This window comes from Thermobia domestica, chromosome 2, assembly GCF_964235325.1.
Source record: "Thermobia domestica chromosome 2, izTheDome1.hap1.1, whole genome shotgun sequence".
NCBI lineage: Eukaryota > Metazoa > Arthropoda > Insecta > Zygentoma > Lepismatidae > Thermobia > Thermobia domestica.
In genome coordinates this window covers 224,948,047-224,970,520 of record NC_137455.1, presented here as the reverse complement: position 1 = coordinate 224,970,520, position 22,474 = coordinate 224,948,047, and the positions used below count along the sequence as shown (strand labels likewise).

The window sequence follows — 22,474 nt, the reverse complement described above, 5'->3', positions numbered from 1 at the left end:
TGGGGATCGTAGCGTTTAGTAAAGACCAGACGAAACTAGGGAAATATCTGAAATTTCTCTCTCTAATAAGCTCCTGAAACATGAGCAGGAATCGTACGAATTGCAAACCTTACTTAATTAAAATGAGTGTTGTAGAAGCTGTTTCCAGAAATAGCAAAGACTTTGTGTTTATGTTAATTTAGTTTATTGGGAACAGGTTGATAAAGATTAAGGTATTTCTAAAAAACTTGGATTGGTCATGATTTAACTATCTGGGATTCGTGAGGAATAATGATAAAGAAATTTGGCCAAAATAAGAATGTCGTACCTGGTGCACTGCTAGTCCCTTGTCGTCGAAAAGACCTTCCATCGCAGCTCTGCTTCCAGTTGATACAAAATGTCCTTGAAGGTATCAAACTTGGCAATCAAAATGCATAACAGAAAATCTATCGCGGATACTTTGAACACTACTCAAATTTAAAGGATAGCGTAATAATGATTTGTAGGTTCGACACTTTGAAGCTCGTAATACTTCGGAAAGCGACTTATTTAGCAACTTAGTGTTTTCATTAATGTGACACGGTTAACGTTTAAGATCGCGTCTCTCGTTCTCCGTGAATGTCTTCTATACTACTGACGTTCCTCTATACTACTGGCGTTCTTCTATACTACTACTATAATTTTGAAGGAAACATTTTATATAACCGGAAACATGAAATTGCAGATTTCCAAAGAATCTTCTAGACGACACCGACCTCAGCAGGCACGTGGAACTCAGTTGAGAAAGGACATTCTGCTGACCAAAAATCTTTAAAATTTTCAGGACACAAATTCCAGACATTTTGGATTCTGCCAATCCAGGAAGTTACTGAAAAGATGAATACAAAGATTTTACAATATTACAAACATTCGCTGATACAATTTTGAGGATGAAATGCTGATTTAGTAACAGTTATCTAGCAGTCTCATTATGTAAGTTTTCTTGATGTAATTTTACTAGCTTGCAGTATCTTGTTTCATAACAAAACTTAAGAATCGTAAATAGCGTGAATCAACTTCACGACAATTTCTTTCTAAATCTTTTGCAAGACAATAAAATTTTAACAAACACAATAAATGATGTAAATAGAATTAACTGAGATTACTTTTATAATATAATATCATTGCACTAGTAAAATTCAATCCAGAGTCCTATAACATTACAAAGCCCTTGATGCCGCTAAAACGGTTAAAGTTACTACTTAGATTTTTATATGATTCCTTGTTTATCACAAGTTAGCACATACTGGAGTCGCAAGTTTTTGTCTTTTCACCATCTCTTTAGAAGCAGATACTTTTTGTTTCTGTTCTGTTTTAGTTCTCTTTATGGTAAAATCTGGCCCCGAAGAACTAAAAGATTATTTACCCATATATTGAAAAATGTGTGTGATTACCGTAACACCACGCCGGGGTGTTTGCTGGAATGACATACCGTACTTTTCTAGCTATCTAATAGATACATCCTCACCGTAGGATGAGCATGGAGCCAATGTGGTCAAGGGGAAATGCAGGAGAATCAAACTACCATTCCCGTCGATAGGACACATGGTCCCGAAAGATACAAAGCAGACTAAAAAAAATATTTTAATTAATAAAAAGACAAAGTCTTTATAAACCAAGTGTTAAATTAGTACGAATTATTTAACATTTTATATTTTAATATTTAAACAAAATATATTTTGATACACAACACAATTACCGAGACACAGGACTCACACACAAGCAGCTTGAGATAAGTGAGAGTTCACTGATCATAAACTTTCCAATCTTGCATTGACCACCCGCGAGTTCTGCAGTGGTATTCGCAAGTGAGAGTGCAGGCAAAAATGATGCAGATAAAAGAGTGATCAATGTATGAAAAAATGAAGCCGCCCTCTGAGCTCTACCCTCTCCCTGTGATGAGAGTCCACTGATTGATAGGAAAGTCACTATGAAGATGTGACTCATTCATGGTATGGAAGAAAGACGATACTTCACGTAAATACTAAAATTTTAACTTCCACGGTATACACATATTCATTAGATAAAGTATCCTGGTTGGGTTTTTGTTCGACTTTCAAACGACTTCAAACTATGCTAAGCATACGTAAAGGAAGTTTATAAAACGACTATGCCTGTCCTTCTGTCTATAGGCATAAGAGCAAAATGGTAAAAGCTGCCATGAAATGTTTTTACATAGATTTTTAGTGTTTCACGAATAGACTCCATCTACACCATGGATTCAGTGTCCCTAGCATAGGTTCCATTGACGCCATTATCACTTTATTCAAACCATAAATTGAAAAAACAAATTATTTCCGAATTCAACAGTGATCGCCAAAGAGCATAAATGAAAAAAAGACAAAGAGAAAGTTCATTGATAAGGATTCAGGATCCCCAAAAAAATACAATCCATTATCCCTCTACTGAAGCAGGAAGCGGTATAAATCTACTATTTCTTCCGAATTCACAATGTTTTCACCGTAGTGCAAAAACAAAAACACATGAAGAACAGTTCTTGATAGAGATGTGTAATGATCACCTAGGACCAGGACAATATACACTGGAAGAATGAAAAAAATTATAAAAACTTTACTTCTAATATTAAAACAAAATAAACCTGTGTTGTTTTCCTACAAGTCAACAAGAAACCGTTGGAGAAGTTTCCGTGGCTGCATTAAGACACGGAACACAAGCTAAAAATTAACTTCCCAAGTAAAATTTAGTTACAGAAAGTAGCTCGTGACATGAAAAACTAAGAACAGCAAGCAGTATTTAAACTTCAGGTTTTTGAGGTCACGTGGGTCGTTCTCGAATGGTAGGCCAAGGTGCTGCACGTTCACCGACGAATTCTAGATTAACAGGCTGCCTCGATTTCGGAAGAGAGAGGCCCTGAGTTCAATCCAGTTCTATATAGTCACGCAAAGAGGTTTGCTGTGGGTTACCACTGATGCTATCCTTAGAGGTCCAAAGTTCGATCCCGACTCCGTAGCCACACAAAGAGGTTTGTTGTAGGCTTGCAATCTGATCGCTGCTCTAGGCTTGGAAAAGGAAGAAGTAATGCACCCAGTGATCTCTAGTGCCTATAATTAGTGCGTGATTAAATTCATTATCATGTGGTATGAATATGAGACCAGAAGCTGACTTCCAAGACGAGGCCGAAACGTGTAAGTAGCCGGTAATGGATAAATGATAAGATCCAATAAAAAGACAGTTCAAGCGATATAGCCCAAGGCTTGTCATATGCCTGGCGTATTATTTCAAATCACCTTGCTGATGTAATGATTTTCTTTGTAGGTCAGACTGAATCTATATTATTTAATTAAACTCTGTTTAACTTTTATGACACACAGTTTGACCCTGGTTTAGCATGATTATTAAATACGAAGATAAGCAGTAGTGACCAACAGATTCCCTTTTGTTGTATGTATAGCTTATGTAAATAAACAATCATCGTCATTATATGTTTTCTCTCTTATTCCATTTTGCAATTCTTAAGTAAGGTTAACGAAAAGTTGTAAGAACTAGTAGCGTTATATTAGCGAAGGTTCACCAAGTAGTTTGTAAAATGATTACGTCCTTATTTATGATGGAGTTGCAGGGGCTTATCGCCCAGCCTCGCTAGGAAGAAGAAGCATATGCTGTTTATTGCATTACAGATAGCACACCCTACAGGGGAATCGATTAATAGATCAAAATCTATCACTGTACTACCACACCGACACTAATAAGAATAGTAATATTCTAAGACAAGAATCACTGTCTTGTTCTATGGCTCCCCAATCGAGGAAATCGTTTTAAATCTGTCTTTTGAGTGAATTTATTTATTACAAGTTACTCTTATTTGTTGTTTTATTTCATGTTGCTTTAGTGCGTGCATTTATTTTCACTGTTTTTGATTAATTGGTGACTTTGGTCCCTTGCAATTCGAATTCCTTGTTTTGATCCATAAATTTTCATGCAATTGTATTATGGCTTCCAGGAGGTCTAATGAGACTTCTCCTCCCCTTCCTCCCTCAGTAATCATGGCCCCTATTTCATTAGAGGTATTTTCGGGACGTCCAGGAGAAAATGCAGAAGCTTTTATTGCTAATTTTGAAAGACAAATCCAACTTCATAGCTGGAATATCGACAAAATTCGTAAAATTTTCCCCTCATCTCTTAGCGAAACTCCGAAATTTTGGTGGAGCACTCAACAGCATAAGCTGCAAACAAAATACTGGCAGGAAAGAAATCAAAACGGAATTTCTCAATTTCTTTGCTCGATCCAAAGGTGTAGTGACTACGCTCACAGAATATAAGAATAGGGCACAACAGCCAGATGAATTGTTATGTCACTATATCTCCGTAAAGAAATATTTGGCTGACGTTCACAATTCGAAACTTCCTTTTAAAGAATTTCTGGCGGAGTGCATTTGTAATATGCTTAATATGCCAGATTATATTCATGCTTTATCACAGAAAGTTATTGCTAATTTTGATGATTTAATTTCCCAAGCGCAGCTGTTAGAAACGACGGATGGACTCAAAAGAGAACGCATGCAGCAAATTCAGCCCATTGTATCATATTCACCACAGGTTCAATTTTCCTCTTTCCCCTGCCCCTCTCCTCAGGATCCGATAGCCACTCTTACGCAACAGCTAGAATCCCTTAAATTACAGGTTAATACGTTAGCGAATGGCCAAAGTACTACTGTGGCTCACTTTGTTGCAGATCAGGCGAGTCACTCTCGTGGCTCACCCTCTTCACGAAATTCTTCAGACGCCCCAGTTCAGTATCGACATTTCAGGTCACCTTCTATGTATCACGCATAGAGAAAGTAGATCTCCTTCGCGCAACCGACGGGACAGTTCCGCAAATAGAAATTTCAACCATAGCAATTCGTCTATCCAAGAACTTTCCTGTTCTCGTTGCCGTTGATGCAGTAGCTCAAATGAAAACCGTTCTTTGCCTCCAACAAATACTTCTGAGCATAGGCCTGTCAAGAAGAAAAACAAAAACAAACAGAAAAACAGTGCAAATAGTAGACAAACATATTATTCACCATCTCTCGTACCTCATCCCTTTCTTTACCCTTACTTTGCTGCCCACGCGCAAAGTCCGTATATCCCAGGTTTTCCTTCCCTCCCTCCCCCACCTCCGCCCACTCAACCCAGCACAGTCCAAAAAACTAGAATGTGTTGAGAAGGGTCTTCCTCTTCCTTGTGCCTCGGATTCTTTGCCCACTACTCAGACATCCACAACTGGTATACAAACTGACCATTGTATCAGGCATATCTCTCAATATTTATTATAGGACTATTTTCTAGATTTGCATACCAATATTATTTTTTTTTTTTATAATTTGAGATTTGCATATTTTTTTTATATATAGTTGTATATTTGTTTGTATAACGAAAGGAGATGGCTGAATTTGGTGATTAATTTATTTATGTTAAATTTTATTAATTAATTATCATTGTGAATTATTTACATATCGTTAATATCTATTGATAGTCCTAAGTTTTATTTTCGTCGACTTTGGGTACAGCAAAATTTTCCTATACACAATAGATGAATTTCCGTTAAAAAAAAAAAAAAGGAGAACCACACTGGTTGTGGATAGCAGCGTATCTATCCACAAATGAAGAAGAAAATATGACTAGAGGAAATTTCAGTATATTTTTCATGAGAGAAAAGGATATAAAGAAATTCAAAATCCAGCTATGGTTTACTGGGCGACATCAGGACGGCGAGATCCTTTGTATTCCAAGCTCTCGAATATTTCGTAGCTTGCTGTGAAAACACACGAAACAAAAGGTGTGAAATAAAATATACTTGACCGTTTCTCGCACCATGTAGAAGCTACGCGTCCAAGTCCCCGCCAGCCGAGGTCCGACCTAGAATTTTAGTTGTCTCTCTCTTGTTCGGTTCGAACGATTAAAAAGGAACTATTCCATCGAGTGTCTTTCACCCCTGTAGCCAGTGAAAGCTTTCAGTCGTCTCCTATCATTATTATGTTTACTTGAAAATATATTGAAATTCTAGTAATGTTCAGTCTCACCTATGCGAGTTATGGTTCATTTTATTACAAAACAACAAAGCTTATTTCAATCAATATCTGTTTGTTTCTTGTTGCACTGAATAGGGGGTGGAACCTGTTAGTTGTAACTGAAGTAAACATCATCACGTGTGTTCTCTCTCTCGTAGCAGACAGTTATTTCCAAAAGATTGTGTTACTTTTTATATAATGGTATGTCAGTTTGTATTTATTATTTTTACATGATGTTTGTATAATATATATGTATTCATATACTAATCAATGATATTTCTATAAATTTGAAGTATTATAAATGTAAACGTTCATTTACAGACTCTGTGCAAGAGAATGTATGGGGTAGTTTAGTTTTGAATTTGGCCGTCAGAGGTCAATGTGTAACGATATCTTTGTATTTTCAGTGTAATTCTAAATATCTTTTATTATACTTCTGGGCAATGTGTAATTTTAAAATATGTACTAACTAGTATGAGGAAGAAGAAGAAAATGCGAAAAAGAGAGAGAATCAAAAAAAAAATGATTCTATTTCGTTCTTAGTTTGTCATGACGACGAATAATCAATAAATTATTATTCCAGAACCATCTTAACTAAGAGATATGCACACAATCTTTTGAAGTGTATTTATTTTAGTGATTATGTGCCATGATTAAAAAGGTAATGTTCAAAAGCAATAAACAAAAAATGTTTTATGTGATTATCGTTACCTTATCGTTATACAAATTTGGTGGTCCTCTTCGCAGGATCATTATCGTTATAAATGACTGACAGGAACATGTGGTAGGAGCAGTCGGTCTGCTAATAGTTGTTTTCTGAGTTACAAACAGAATTAATAGCAAAATTAATAATCTTAACAAAATGTAAATATAATGTATCAGATATCAGCGAAAAGCCTTAAGTTTGCTCTGTAGTGTTGTCAATCTTGATTAACACGACAACATAAAGTAGAGCCAGCATAAATGAAAATAGGTGTATAGTTGTGTTTTCGGACATTCTGTCGCCCGAGATGATAACCCCTTTCGTCTCTTCACTTCGTTTTAAAAATGACAGGTAGCTCAATGCAGGCCTATCCTTTTATTAGTTTTTGGGTGTTTGTAAATATACTGCAGGGGGAAAAGAAGAGTTAGTTGATTGTCAGTTCGAGGATATACAACATCGCTTCCGTGTGTACTGTCAATTTGAAAGAGACAACATATATTCTGCTGAGCAGGAAGTGTTCGTTTAATTTCAAGCGTGTTTGTTAGTTCTTGTAGTGATATTTGATTTCATATTTCCACGAAGAAATACCTTAACGATTATCGTTATGTGATTTATTCTAATACCGAAAAAAACTCTTTGTAGAGATTTTAAAAAAGTTTCGAGTGGTTGAAATTTAAACACAATGTGGACAGTCTAGTTAGCTGATGGTGCTTAGAATCAAACTGTTTGGTATTATACAGTAAACTAAAAAGACATAACCAGGATATTACTGAACTTCCAATATTATTCAAGTATAATGACAAGTAAATTTTAAAAATTCTCAGCACGCAGTTTTTTTAAAAAAAGATAATCTTTACAAGTCGTTAATATCAGTGGCAAGCTGTGAATAGTTCTACGAACAATGCCATTAAAGTATTTTAATGGCTGTTTAAGTTGAAACTTTAGAAATAATTCCAGAACTATGCCTGCGGAATATAGTTAATATTAAGTTTGACACATATAAAATAAACTTTGTGGATTCGACAGAATATTAATTTACTTTATATTTAGTTGAGACAGAGGATGTGCTGTTTTATTCACAAAGACAATTACTAAAGGTTATCGAAGCTGTTCCATTAACTGTAGTTAACAGAATCGTTACCAGCATTCTTATTTGTTAGCTAGTGCTTGAATCCAGCAAAAGGGAGATTAAATGGTGTTATTAAAGAAGACTATGAGTTGGCTTGCCAATTGGAAGAGACAAATTCTGCAATGGACAGGATCGTGGTAGCCTTGTTTGCGAAGACCAAGGCCTTCAAGGTAGGAAGAAGAAATTCAGGATTATAGTTTGGTGCACAAACTTATTAATTATGAAAGTTTCCGCAAACGTAAATAAAATTTTAATTTTTATATTATTATTATCTTGCGAGTGAATATTCACTGTTTGTTCTATAAAATTCAGTGCTTGTGAACCTGTAAAATTTTTGGTGCTTCATTAAAATTTTATTGCACATCTGTCAAAACTGATTCTGACAGATTATTATTTATCAAAACTGATTTGGATTGCACATCTATCTACCCTGAGGAGATAACAAGGTATGTGATACATCATTTGAACATGTTCCTTTCTTTTCAGGCAGCAGGACTTGCCATACTCATGCCTTCGTTTGGTCTTTATGGACAAGCAATCTTCTCATACCAGTGCGAAAACTAAAGAATTTCCCAAAGCGCTAGGTGTTGAGATTCTATATACACTGCCGAACTAACATTGTACATTAGGGTACGCTGAAACGAAGATAGAATATCTCCAACAGGTTTTGCGTTTTCTGACTAAAAATGACCATTCATTATGGGCAGAGCATTTACCTACTGCGACCGCCACAGTAAACAAGACGGCCATAAGCCAACTGTTTCTTTCTCCTTTTCAACTTTTGTACGGAGTGTCCCCTATATTTGCAATAGATAGACTTCTTCTAATTCCTACTGAAGACATAAATTTACACGATAGGTTAGCGAAGCTTGAAGATCTCTGAGATTATGTCGCTTACAAGAGACAACATTTTGAAAAAAACTAATCCAGAATTCACACTCAGAAATTCCCTACTGATTTTCTTCCCGGTATGCAAGTACTGGTCAAAAGATTGTATACAAAATCAAATGAAGATGGTACTCTTCGTAGCTTATTTGATGGCCCATATACTATTATTTCCCGACTTGATGGTAATTCATGTCTCCTTAACATCAACGGACAGCACATGCCTATCGCTAAGAACAGACTTAAACTCTATTATGAAAATGATGTCAACCCACAATTTGTGACAAAATATCGCAATTTCTTGTAACCTGCATAGTTTTTCACAAAAACTTATTTTGCTTCCAGTTTCCGACATCGTGTCTGACTGTTTCGCTCATACATTTTTTCTAACCAGTGCATTCCTTTCACTTCATTATTGCCACTTTAACCATTTTAGTGAAATGTACCATTTCTCTTATCATTTATTTTAACATTAGTATTTTCATAATAATTAACTTTCTTAACTACGTTTCTCCCCAGTTTTTCTTACTGTATGTTGGCAACCCTGCTCACATATTTCCTCATTGCATACTTTAATTTGCTCATTTCGCTTTCCAACAACCCTCCGGTAATACACTCAACACAAGTGCATCACCCTTAGTGACGTTTTGTTCATTTATATTCTCTGGCATGTCATTCCAAGTAAACAATTAACTCCTTTTTATTCTAGCTATCACTTTTACTCTCGTTTTCTAAAGTGTTTCTTTCATTCATTAATCCTCATAGGATAATAGTATTTTGTTCTCCGTCACAAACTAGTGTGCCATTCTTCCATTTACGACAATATTCTTAGGTTGTAAGTTTTTTTTTTTTTTTTTTTTGGTTATGGATAGGGTTACGAGATATCCCATTATGTATATATATGCGATCATATCACCCCCTTTTGTTCTCCCCCCCCCCCATCTGGAAGAAGCCATAATGCATACGTCTCTTCCACTTTGATTGAAGTATGTGCCTACATGGACTGGGCTCACATGAGTGTGCAAACAACGGGAAAATAACACACATGCAATAAGAAAGAAGGGTACATTTTTATCACTAATTGCACATGATTCTATTGCTACGTTACAAAGGCCATATTGATTGTTAATATGCTGCTTAGTGAAGTCAGACATCGAAGACAATGGACTTTCAAAGATGAACTGATAACTTTCCATTTTCATTCATTTCATTCCTGTTTGTAAATATTTTTTTCTTTTCTTTGTACGAAGGCTAAGTTTAGTTTGTAAGTGCATTTCATTTGTTTATTGCAAGCTCGAACAGACATTGAAAATTTTTTGAAAAAGGGCATACTAGGTGTCACTACTGGATTAGAAGAGTCAAACTGGATTGCAAGCCTACAACAAACCTCTTTGTGTGGCTACGGAGTCGGGATCGAACTTTGGACTTGTAAGGATAGCATCAGTGGTAGCCAACAGCAAACCTCTTTGCGTGACTATATAGAACTGAATTGAACTCAGGGCCTCTCTTTTCCGAAATCGAGGCAGCCTGTTAATCAAGAATTCATCGGCGAACGTGCAGCATCTTGGGCTACCATTCGAGAACGACCCTCGTGACCTCAAATCCCGAAGTTTAAATAGTGCTTGCTGTTCTTGATTTTTCAGGTCACGAGCTACTTTCTGTAACTAAATTTTACTTGGGAAGTTATTTTTGTTAGCTTGTGTTCTGTGTCTTAATCCAGCCACGGAAACTTTTCCAACGGTTTCTTGTTGACTTGTAGGAAAACCCAGGTTTATTTTGTTTTAATAAATATTAGATGTAAAGTTTTTAATTTTTTTCATTCTTCCAGTGTATATTGTCCTGATCCTAGGTAATCATTACACAAGGAAGATCCTATCTGCACTCCTTTTTCCCTATTGAAACTATTTATAGAAGTAGTAGAAAACTATCTCTTCTGGTTTTTATATTGACCTCCATAGAACAAAACCAGAACTGATAGTAAGGATGTTTGTTGATACGGATTCAGTGCTTCAAGAATAGATTAGCTTTCCTTTTCTTCCCCCTTTATTGAAACCTGAAACAATAACTTCAATCACTTAGGTTTTCAATGTAGGATCCCCACAAAGCAAAAACGATATGAGATAACGAGGAAAGTTTTTGATATGTATTCAGTGTCCTAAGAATAGATTCCATCTTTATCTCTATATTGAAACCGAAAGTGGTAAATTTAACTATTTCCGCTTTCAATTTAGAAACCCCATAGAGCAAAAATAGCATATAATAACGAGAAATGATGTATTAACATAGATCTCCGACCCAACAATTAAGTTTCATCTACGATCTTACTTCTGTATTGAAATCCGAAATAATAGATTTATTCACTTCTCAGAAGTGATAGATCTATCATTTCTGGTTTCGATATTAGATCATCATAATTTGAGTCTACCTTCGTTCACACTATGAAACGAAACTCACTTGTTTTTCTAGTATGCGTATCTATTATTGGGATACATAAGACTTTCATCACTAGTAATTCTTTGAGATCTCTGAAGGCAAAAAATGGCTACGAGTTGTAATGCATACACTTGAAGCATCTAGGGAATTCAATCTATTATTTTAATACTTTGCACTAAATGTACTACAGTTCTTTAGGATTATGCGGAATGATTGAAATAGTCTGAATTAATAAGTAAAAACTCCTCTACCTATCCTTACCTTGCATATGTCCCCTGCTAACAGCTGCCACAATTTCTTCACATAATAGGTCGGTAATATCACCTGAACTTATTTGCCCTGCAGACATCAAATCTTGAGCGACATCGAATTTATTAAAACAATCATTTCTTAATGATGATGCTAATAACTCTATTGGATCTGGATGAGTGATAATGTCCTTTCAAGAGATAAGAAAATTAATACGTTAGATAACAGTGAATGAAATATAAAATAAATAAATAAAAATCTAAAAACAATATACTAACTACCACGTCACTAGTATTGAACAATTCTCACCTTATAAGCTTTGTTCGTATTCATGCTGACACGATAGCACATAACTATCCTATTTCCGATATCCTTTCCATGTTCTAACTGATCTACGAATTTTTCTAAAGTTGACAATGTATCTTGTTTTTCTCTTGGTGGAATTTCAACATAATCCGATGGTAAATTCCAGCTCACTGTACTAAATTGTGAAGCTGAAAAAGAAAATCAAATACGAATTAAGCTACGTTCAAGCAATATAATATTTTAACCGGAAATTCAAACAAGTGATCAACTAGGAATTCCAATATGACAACAATATAAAAATTCCAATCTATGTTCTAAACTTTTCAAAATCAATAAAACATACCCACATGCTACACAGTGTACATCTGGATATGTACTATTTTAGGAGCGATCATTTAACAACTGCTAATTGCATTAATGCAAACTTTCTACATTACGAATGTTTGTACATTTCCTTTGAGTATATACAATTTCTTATTATTCATCTTTTGAACTTCTTTCGAACATTTACGAAGGGCAACATACTTGAACGTCTGACTTACATCATGAACAATAAAGGAGATGAATGCTAATAAAATTCATAGAACAAAATTGTTCTGATCTTTTTATATTCCTTTGCAAACAAATGTCGTTTCCATATTTCGAGTATTTCTCACGAATACTTATCCTCAGTATCCGAAAACAGATTAAATCATCCTATGCAATAACTCTTTAACCTGTTTAATGTATTAACGAGTGAAATAACAAAATTATATAAATTAAGTGTATCAATACGAAATTACATATTTTTAACCTTTCAATTACAATGGAGGCATCACACTTTATACATCACGCCATAAAATATAGCAGTTTAGTGCATTTAACTATGTAAGTCAAGTGCACTTAACTGACAGAAAATCAGGATAATTCTGATCTTTAGGTTAGCAAAAGCACTTTAAATTCATGTTTATGTAGCCTATTTCTTTATAAACTTGAAATTTCATTTCTCGATATTTTACTATTCTCTACTTATTTGTATTTGACAGCTTTTATTTGAATCACATGTGTAACACTTAGATATTTGTCTGTAGCTTAGTTATCTTTGAATTCTCTAATAAAGTTCTCAGAGTGTTTTTCGTGACATTATTACACACCATCATACATAGTGTTTAAATTCTGTAATATCATTTTCGGATAATTTTTAATTTTACTAAATCTCTTTCCAATTCATTTTGTCTTTAAATTATGTTATAACATTTTCAAAAGTTCTGATTCTTTGAAGCAAAATTCCAACTAACGTTATGTTCAAAATCTGTAACAAAATCTGAAAGTTTCGGTTGTATGAAATTTCTGTTCAATCTACATCGTTTCGAAACTGTCTAATAAAATCTACTGATAATTTTTGATGAATTGACAGTTTATAACAATTTACTTTCTGTCTTAAAAATGTTAAATATAGAAATGTTTAAGTTTTCATCTCCGATACTTCTTATCAATTTGATTCCGGTTTATGGTTTTTATTTAATTTTCTTTCTTTCTCTCAAACAATATTTCTATTAACATTTCTTTACCTTTTAGCTATCTGTTTCTCTATTATTGCTGCTAATAGTTTAAGATCTTCAAGAATGCAGCGGTAAACCTTTTAACACTTCCTTTTCATAATGCTTAATTTTTTTTAACGATTATATATTCTCTTAACTCATTGTTATGTTCTGAACTTCCAACCAAATCATATAAACGAACTTACTGTAAAAGCATATTAATAGGATCGTGTTGAAAATAGTCTATTTTATTTATAGCTACTGTCTCCAATTTCATAATCTTTACTATTAATTGATCCTTTTACACTTAGTAGTCTTGCATTCCATATTCATTACAAAGTCTTTCTAAATCGCTAACAGAATTTGTAGATTTAAAAATTCATGTTACTTATTAAATAAAAAAACTATCGTTTTATAGCATTAAGCCATAAAGCTATTTTATTTTTTCTTATTTCTTTTCTTCTTCTTCTGTCTCATAATCCTATTAGTAATCAAACTTAGTATATTGTCTTTTAACTCATAAATGGTATTTCCGTCTTCCAGTTTGATGCCGTTGTGTTTAACATTAACCTTTTTGTTGTTCTCTTTTGCTCTGTTAAATAACGCTATTTAGTTTGGATTATACTCTATTGAAAACACTTGTTTTGTGTTTTTATTATTTTGTTTATTAATATGTCTGTGAAAATTATTAAACTGTCTTCTAGCATTAGGATCTTTATTATCAAATATACTGAACATTTGTAACTTGTTTATTCTTTGACTTTGGTGCGATAATCACTGAACAATCCCTACCAGTAATTTTCTTGAAATTGTTTAAAAGAACTTCAGTGAGATCCATCTCATCTTTATTATATAAAAAATTATCGATAATTCCAAGTCATTAAATTTCTTTCATTAATTCTTTCAAATATTCAATTTACCTTTAATATAAACGTACATTAAAACGACACTACATTACTTTTATGTATCAAACTATTATATGAGTCATCAAAACCTAACTATTTAATATACACTTGATCATTTTTCTTTCTTAATACTTTCTGTACAAAATATTCATATTTTTGTTCAATTTTTAATATTTTTTGTTGATAAAAATCTTTCGTTTACTTTGTTGTTTAAGTTTTTAATTATGTATGTTTGTGGATTGGAGGGAATAACCTCCATAATAACAAATATATCCATTGATCAGTTGAGTGTTTATTTTCTAAACAAATCTTTCGATTTATTTATACGAAAATAATCACCGATCTTATACTTGGGTTTAACTCTCGCACGGCCAAGTGGGGTACCTAAGGTCCCCCAGATTATAATTTTTTAAAATCATTTTGTGTGTTATTTTCTTAAAGCATTGTTTCTTTAGCTATGTTAATATTTTCGAAGTATGCATATGTTCGTGTGATGGTCAACACACGAAGCTCCTGGTTTATTTGTTATAAGCGTTGGGGGACCTAAGGTCCCCCACTATATACCTTCACGTCGTCTAAAATTTTGTCTTCACTTTTGGTTATAGTGGGAGACCCTAAGTACCCCATGAATATTAATTATCTTTATGAAGATTTATTAACTTGTTGATATAAGGAATTATTTACATTACGAAGTACCCTGATTGGAGTCAGTTTCACAGTTTTCATCGGAAGGTTTTCATTAAGGAACTTTGCAACGAATTAGCTATTCCACATGTTGTTTACCGCTTGCAAGTCACTCCAAATTTATTAAGGTAAGGTTTTATATTTTATTACAAGTTTATTTTTTAAGTCATGTAAATATTACAATAATTTTTAAGAAAAAAATATTGATGTTTCTATATAATCAGTAGGAAGTGCATGAACGCGCCTGTTGTATAATCGGGGAGTTCAAGGTTCGAATTCCGGGGTCGGCCATCATTAGTGAGACTTTCTTTCTTGTCTTCAGATTCACAATAAATGCCAAGAAGGTATCTTTCATTAGAATTAGTAGTATATCTTTATGCCCACAAAAATAACTAAACAGTGGTGACTGATTATACCTGTACGACAAAGATACACAAACAGGTAGATAGATACATAAACCAAACTTTATGCATAACAGCCCTAAAGGATTATGGCCTGCCACGCGGCTTTCAGTGGGTGGCACGTGGTCAGGGTACCGCTTTTCCCAGCTGCTTAATGAGTACTTGCTTGGCTTCAGGGTTGCCCCCGGTATTCATTTTTGGAGGTTTCTTGTATTCATCAGCAGGGAAACAAACCCAGGTCACTGGATGGACAGTCAGACGCTCTACCGATTTCACTATAGGCCAACCCAGATAGATATATAGAGAGATGGATAGATGGATGGACGGAAGAACGTATAAATAGATACGAAGATAGATCGATGAATGCAAATCATGAATTGTTTGCATATAATATATAAAGATGGAGTAATATAGAAATAGTCTGCTATTATATATATATATATATATAATCAAAAGAGACATAGAAATGTCTTTCCTGATGCTTTGATAATGCTTTTTATTAAAATATGCATTATAAATGTGTGTCTGATGATGAAGTTGAAACAAAAACACAGAAAGAAGTGAAACGTGGAAGCTGTTTCATGTGCGACAGAAAACAGGATACAAAGTCAAAGGTTAAATGCGAAACCTGTAAGCAATTGATATGTAAGAGGCACAGAAAGACTGTAACAGTTGTTAAGTGTAATAACTGTGCATAAAATCTGAATAAAAAAAGGGATCAATTGAGAAGAAGGTATGTAGTGAGACATACAATATAGATAGGAACACAAAAAATGTCTTACTAAAACTTTGTTATGAAAGCAATGTTTGGAGTTGCATGTATATTTTAACAGTACGTTATCAAGTCAAAACAGACATATACATGCTGAAACAGGAGTTGTGTAAAGAAAAAAGGCAATAAGAACAAATTTAACACAATTCCTAGTGGGGTCACTTAGGTCCCCCACTTTATCATTTATGTCATTATTTTGAGCTTGGCTGTGCGAGGGTTAACACATTTACATCACAAACGCCCCTTGAGCCACCAGTGACCCACTTTATTTTTCACTACGTTACACGAGCTATATCATTCATTTAGCCAAACCACCGTTGTTCCACTTCAGGCACACTACCCGTTCTCTTGTTGTACGAATTTCGTTCAGTTTTCCTCTCAGGTTTTCGATGTAACACGGTATTGTTCAAGGCAGTTGCTAACGAATAAAACTGGTCTTGGGCGTTTGTTGGTTAAATACTTTTTCCAATATTACTTGCTCATTTTTCTATTTTTCTATAGGTTTCATGCCAATTCTATGAACTTGATTATTGTACTCGCTAATTAATATTGGTATTATCTCTAATCGTTTATAATTTTCCTGAACGATAAGGCGTTTCCACATGTTTTGTTTAGTGTTCTGTTAAATCGTTCCACAACAAAAGCTTTCTTTAATCTTTAATAATGGTTAATGTTGTAACCAATTCTTGAAAAGTCCTTGCTATAAAACTCTTTGCTTATCTTTCAGTAAATTGTTAGGACGTTTATTATTTAATTCTAATTCAAACGCACTTGCAACATAAACACCAATCTTATCTTTTTACATGGTTAGCAAATGTGTATTTGAAAATACATTGATGGTCGTTCGTTGCCTTTAGCCTTTATTTATTTTCGAAACATCTTTTAACAATTCATTATCTATTTTAACAAGATTAGCTTGCCATAAATCATCTATTTCTTTTGTAATAAGAGTTAATCACTCAAAATTCTTTCTCAGCGATTTATATGTTTCTTCTATGACACTTTCTCTAATACCGTTACGTCCTACTAGTGAATTATTCTTTTTCACAAATATTGTCTTAATAATATCACATACGGCTTTGTTATATACATATGAAAATTTTCAGAATATCGTTTAAAAGTACGTTTAGAAATTATTTATCTAGGTTTAATTCCATATCAATTATTTTATCGTTACAGAGAAATGTATAACCATGATGTATCTTAAATATTCTGAAGATTGGATCTTTAACAATTTCACATCTCAATGGACACAAGTTTCTAGTTTCTTTCTTCATAATAAGTTTAAACGCTTCTTTGTTTTTCATTTGAATGTCTTCCTTTGTAGCAAGTATATTTATCACATATTTTTTAACATTATCTAACTTGGAGCATTTAAAATCAATATCTATGTGCATGCTATTTTTAATAGATAATACAAGACAAACATCATATTAATAAATGTGTGCCTATCTTTGAAAAGTCCAGAAAAACTTAAGGACAACTGCTTAAAATCATTGAAAGTGTTTCTTCCATATGTTGTAGATTTAATGGTTCTGACCTGTAAAGCGGTGGTGTATTATACTATCGTCATAATACTTCGATTACTTAGGTTCTTTAAAAACGTTTAAAATTCATAGCACCGATATTTAATCTTTCGATATATTTTGTATATTTCTATCTAATATGTTCACAAATAACAGCCAAAATATTGTATACGACTATCATTATATATATATATATATATATATATATATATATATATATATGTTTTTTTTTTTAATATTGTATTAATGGTTTATATTATACACAAAAGTAAGAATCGAAAACAAACTTGACATTTTCATCTTTCCAACAAGATATCAAACGTATTCCAATGTTTTCAGATCTATCAAAATATACAATACCTCATTCTTGGTCTTAAGATTTATGGGTAATTCATCATTCATAAACACTCCTCGAAAACGTTTTATCTTCGATTTTTTAACCAACTTCTCTCTGTCGAAGTTGGTCGGTGGTTTGTTTTTAGATATTTAAATCTATCTACAAGCTTTTTTACTTTCATTGTTGTTATATCTTTTTTTTCTTCAAGTTCTTCTCTATTCTTTTTTGCGTCAATTGCGGCTTTAGCAATAGCTGTTGCTCCTCCCGTCAAAGAACCAAATGCTCGTAGCATTGCGAGACTAGCTGGTATTTTAAAAATGAAACCTATTTTTTTTTCGGATAATTTTTTATTTTTTTTATTTGCATTGTATTTAAAATCAAATTTGTTTCTTTACCTTGTTTGTTGTTTTTAAGCTTTATCGTTAATTTTTTGTTTATTTGCGAAAGCAATCAATTCGTTGTGGTGAATATCAAATGTAGATACTTTAATCGAAAATATTCTATTTATATATACAAATCTTCAAAAACCCCATTTTGATCTTAATCCTAAACGCACATTTACTTTGGCTCTCATCGCTAAAGCAGTTCCAAAGGCAGGTAGTTTTTCAGTAATTAATGGCACGTAAGGAACTGTACCATGAGGAATGTGCTCGAGGGTATAGTGGGGGAAAATGAGGGAGGAGCTAAGGAGGCTCATATTGATGGACGATATCAAAACAGAAAAATCGTACGTGAAGGCGAAGAGGTTATCAGAAGGCCGTGAAGCATGGGAGCTTCTCAGTTATGGCAAATAAACTGCCAATAATGGCAGAATACATATGATGATGATGATTATTATTATTAGCAAAACTCTTCCCCATGCTTTTTTTTTCTAATTCTTTGTCCGCAAAATGTCTTGATATCGTATTGTTATTATCTCTGTAAAATATATCATGTTCTTTACATCAATCGTCTAATGGATTAATACCTTTACCTCCTCTTTTTAACCCTTCTTGTAAAATTAAATCTTTCAGTTTTACGTCCCACGGTTACGTCGGCTAGGCCAAAGGAGACGGTGATGATGAGAAATGAATGCAATGGTGGAATGAATAAAGTGGGAGGAAACGGGTGAACCCCGAGAAAACCCACGAACATGGTATTTGTTCAACACAAAACCCACTTGGCGCGAGTTGGGACCGAATTAGGGAACCACATGCACCAGAGCTGAACGCTCTACCACTGAGCCACCGTGCCCCCAACCCTTATTGTTGTTTGGTTTCAGAACCGCAGAACGAAAAAAACCTGGTATATGCAGTATAGACGGAAGTTTATTAATAAAATTATTTACCATATTTTTCGTTGTTCCAAAATCTTGGCGTTAATGTGTTTAATACCTATCTTCGTTAGGCAGCCTACATCTTTTAGATTGTTTTGTATAAATTGGGAGAGTTTAAAATTGATCATATCCATAATAAACATTTTTTGTTCTAAAACTTACTAGTAATTTTCTCTTCTTCATAAAAAAGAGTCAATTTATCTAGTAATTTTCGAAATTCTATCTATCCAAACATTCGAAATTCTATCTATCTATCCTATTTTCTTCCCTCCCGAACAATCTCTGACTAGTTTGATCAAGAAATAACGTCTGCTACTACAAAACATATGAGAGACTTTTTGACCATCATTCCCCAAGCACATCACTGATCATAAGCAACACAAGAAAACCATCTATACGAAAACCACTATAATCGTACAATTTTTATGAATACAGGCCAAACAGTTCACTTGGAGAAAATATTTTAAGAACAGACAGAAATTAGACATTAAGATACTAGCTCGCTCAGCTCAATAGTAGCAAGTCAACTAACAAAATAAATTGGAACCCGCCCAAAAAAGAAACTGAAAAATCACTAACTGAATTGTCCGTACATGACTTGAAAAATTCCATACATTAAGAAGAATGTCACAATTTCAAATCTGAAGAATGTGTACACGGTGACATTGCTGTCTAGGTTTGTTATTTTTTAAACGATCTGAATTTTGTGATATGGCAGTATGAGCGCATCATTTACATGCGCAAGTTTTGGTTGCGAAGGGACACAAGAAACATGACTTACGAGAAACAGAACTACGCACAAATGTAAAAGTGTGTGGCTACATTAGAAGAATTAGGTAACGTAGTAGAGTACAGTATGATAAGCTGGGGCCTATTTCCCAATACTGTACGCCCTGAAAAGCCTTCCACAAGTCGTAAAATGTCATGAAGTAGAAATATTAGAATAATAATAGAAATTATTTCTGAATGCTAATACTGAAATCTCTAATTTGTAATGACTTTATGGAATATACTATTGTGAAATATTTAATATTGGAAAGTTCTACACTAGTACGATTCTAGGTCCAGACCAATATATATATATATATATATATATATATATATATATATATATATATATATATATATATATATATATATATTTCTGGTGGGACCAAATAATCAATGTATATATACATATACTTATCAATTTAATGGAATTAAATTGAAAAAAAAGTATAAGTTATCAAATTAATACGGCGTTGGGCCCCTTCCAACACCAGAACAACTCTGATGTGACGTGGAATGAGGTCATGAACGGTAGCAAATGAAATATCACACCATTCCACGAACAGAGATCACTAAGTTCTGTGAGAGAAGATTGATACTGTGATCTGTGCCGGATTCGTGTCTCCAAAGGGGACCATAAATGTTAAATTAAGTTTAGGCCCAGGGATAGGCTGGGTCACAGGATGTGTTCAACTTCATCCCGATGATACTTAAACTACGCTATAACAGTTTCAGCTGTGTGAATGGGCGCATTATCATCTGGAAATATGGCGTCACTACCAGAAAACATCTGGACCATAAGATTCACAGGATTTCCTAAACTGGTTTAATAATCACGGATAGTGATGCGACCGGGAAGAGTCAACCCAGCACTCATTGAAAACCAGGATATGTGACCTACAGAAACAAAGAGCCATCACCATGCTTCATGTTTAGTGGAGATATTGCAGAGCATACGTTTCTTTGGGCGTGGGCTACACAAAAACACTGCCTGTGATTTGAAATAAGGTGAACAGTGCCTCATTCAACCATATCACGCATTTCTAGTTATCAGTAGTCATGTTACATCTTCGTGGCGGCACCATTGGCATCTTGCTAAAGCATTGTAGTGCCTTATCAGTAGTTTCGTCCGTACTACCCGCTTATGCCATCTAAGTCAGGGCGAACTGTGATTGTCGACACACGTTGTAGGAGGTGTTGCTTGAATTCCTCGGCACTTGCACCTGTCGCACAATGGTTCTGAGTGACAAACCGCTTTAATATTCAGGGAGTACTGTCAGTAATAATTTTCTTCCAGACCACCGTTTTTCTTCATCGATGTGGTTTTGCAGTGAGCTTTATAGGAATTATCACCTTGAATACTGTCCCTCGCTACATAGTCAATCTTTTTGCTGTTTTTGTCACGTAACCAAGCGCCAACAATTTGTTGTCATTGGAAATCAGGGATGTTGCCCATTTTACAATATCACTATCTGCTTAGTTCACTGTACCTTGTCGTCCTACTACTTCTCACGAAGTTTGTGTAACGCACCACTACAACATCCCGGCGCTGCGGTCGCCGTAACTGTTGTCAACCCTGACATCTGATGTATTCCCAACCTAGTGTTACCATTAAATTGATAAGTATCTATATATTTCATCCCAATCATTTAGGCTTTCATTGAAAAGAAGTAAGTCGACTTATCCGAGCGAAACATAGTTTCTGTAAAGCTACTTGATCTACGACGTGGGCACCGTTAACAAAAATCTGAAAATGATTAGGTAGTGTGCAGGTACGATAACTTGGAGACCTGAATTCTAACTACGAAGGAAGGGAAATTTTACCATTATTGCATATTGTTTTTGATGTACAGTACATAATCTCACGAGATTTAGATATGGCTGCCTATTGTTTCCAGAATAAAACATTTTATATATTCATTACATACTTCTTCTGACCTGTCGTCATAAAGATGCATACAGAAAGTTATTCGGTTTGTATCGAATCAAATACAAAACGCAACTGCCATATAGTGAGTGACGTTAGAACTACGCGTCTGCTGTCGTGAGCTGTAGTGTGTCTGAAGTTGTACGTGGGTAAATGCACTCAAATGGAAATTGAATTAAACTGTTGAACTGTTAAACAGTGAGGGTGTCATTACCCCTGTTCATACTCGTTTTTCCTACATACAGATAGTGAAACGGTCAAGAAAAGAGATTCACATTCGGGGTAACTACTGCGAAACCTATTGTAGTTCGTTTAGAAAACAGGACCCTTGGCGGAAATCGCCCAAGAAAAGCACCAGGAAGAGGGCTATAAGAAGAGACATGCGCAGTGTTGTATAGGATCCGCTGATCAGCGTACCAGAAAAATGCACCAACCCACGTTGCAATGGACCAGCAATTCAACGTGGCACCTTCAACAGTGATTGCAGCTATTAGGAAGGGTTCGGGTTGAGGTGCGTTCATAAGTCTCGCATACACCATTGCTTTCGCGCCGCATTGCAGTACGAAATTCGAACTGCAGGAAATT

General features: G+C 34.3%; 1 protein-coding gene across 1 annotated transcript in view; it reads right to left on the bottom strand.

Moving 5' to 3' along the window:
* LOC145678387 (spatacsin-like) overlaps positions 1-22,474 on the bottom strand; it is a 159,311-nt gene that overhangs the window by 116,354 nt on the left and 20,483 nt on the right. The window contains exons 4-5 of the mRNA XM_081748468.1: positions 11,738-11,922; positions 11,441-11,618 (exon numbers count right to left, since the gene is read on the bottom strand). Of these exons, the coding sequence (XP_081604594.1) occupies positions 11,441-11,618; positions 11,738-11,922 (363 nt within the window). The remainder of the gene's footprint in view (positions 1-11,440; positions 11,619-11,737; positions 11,923-22,474) is intronic.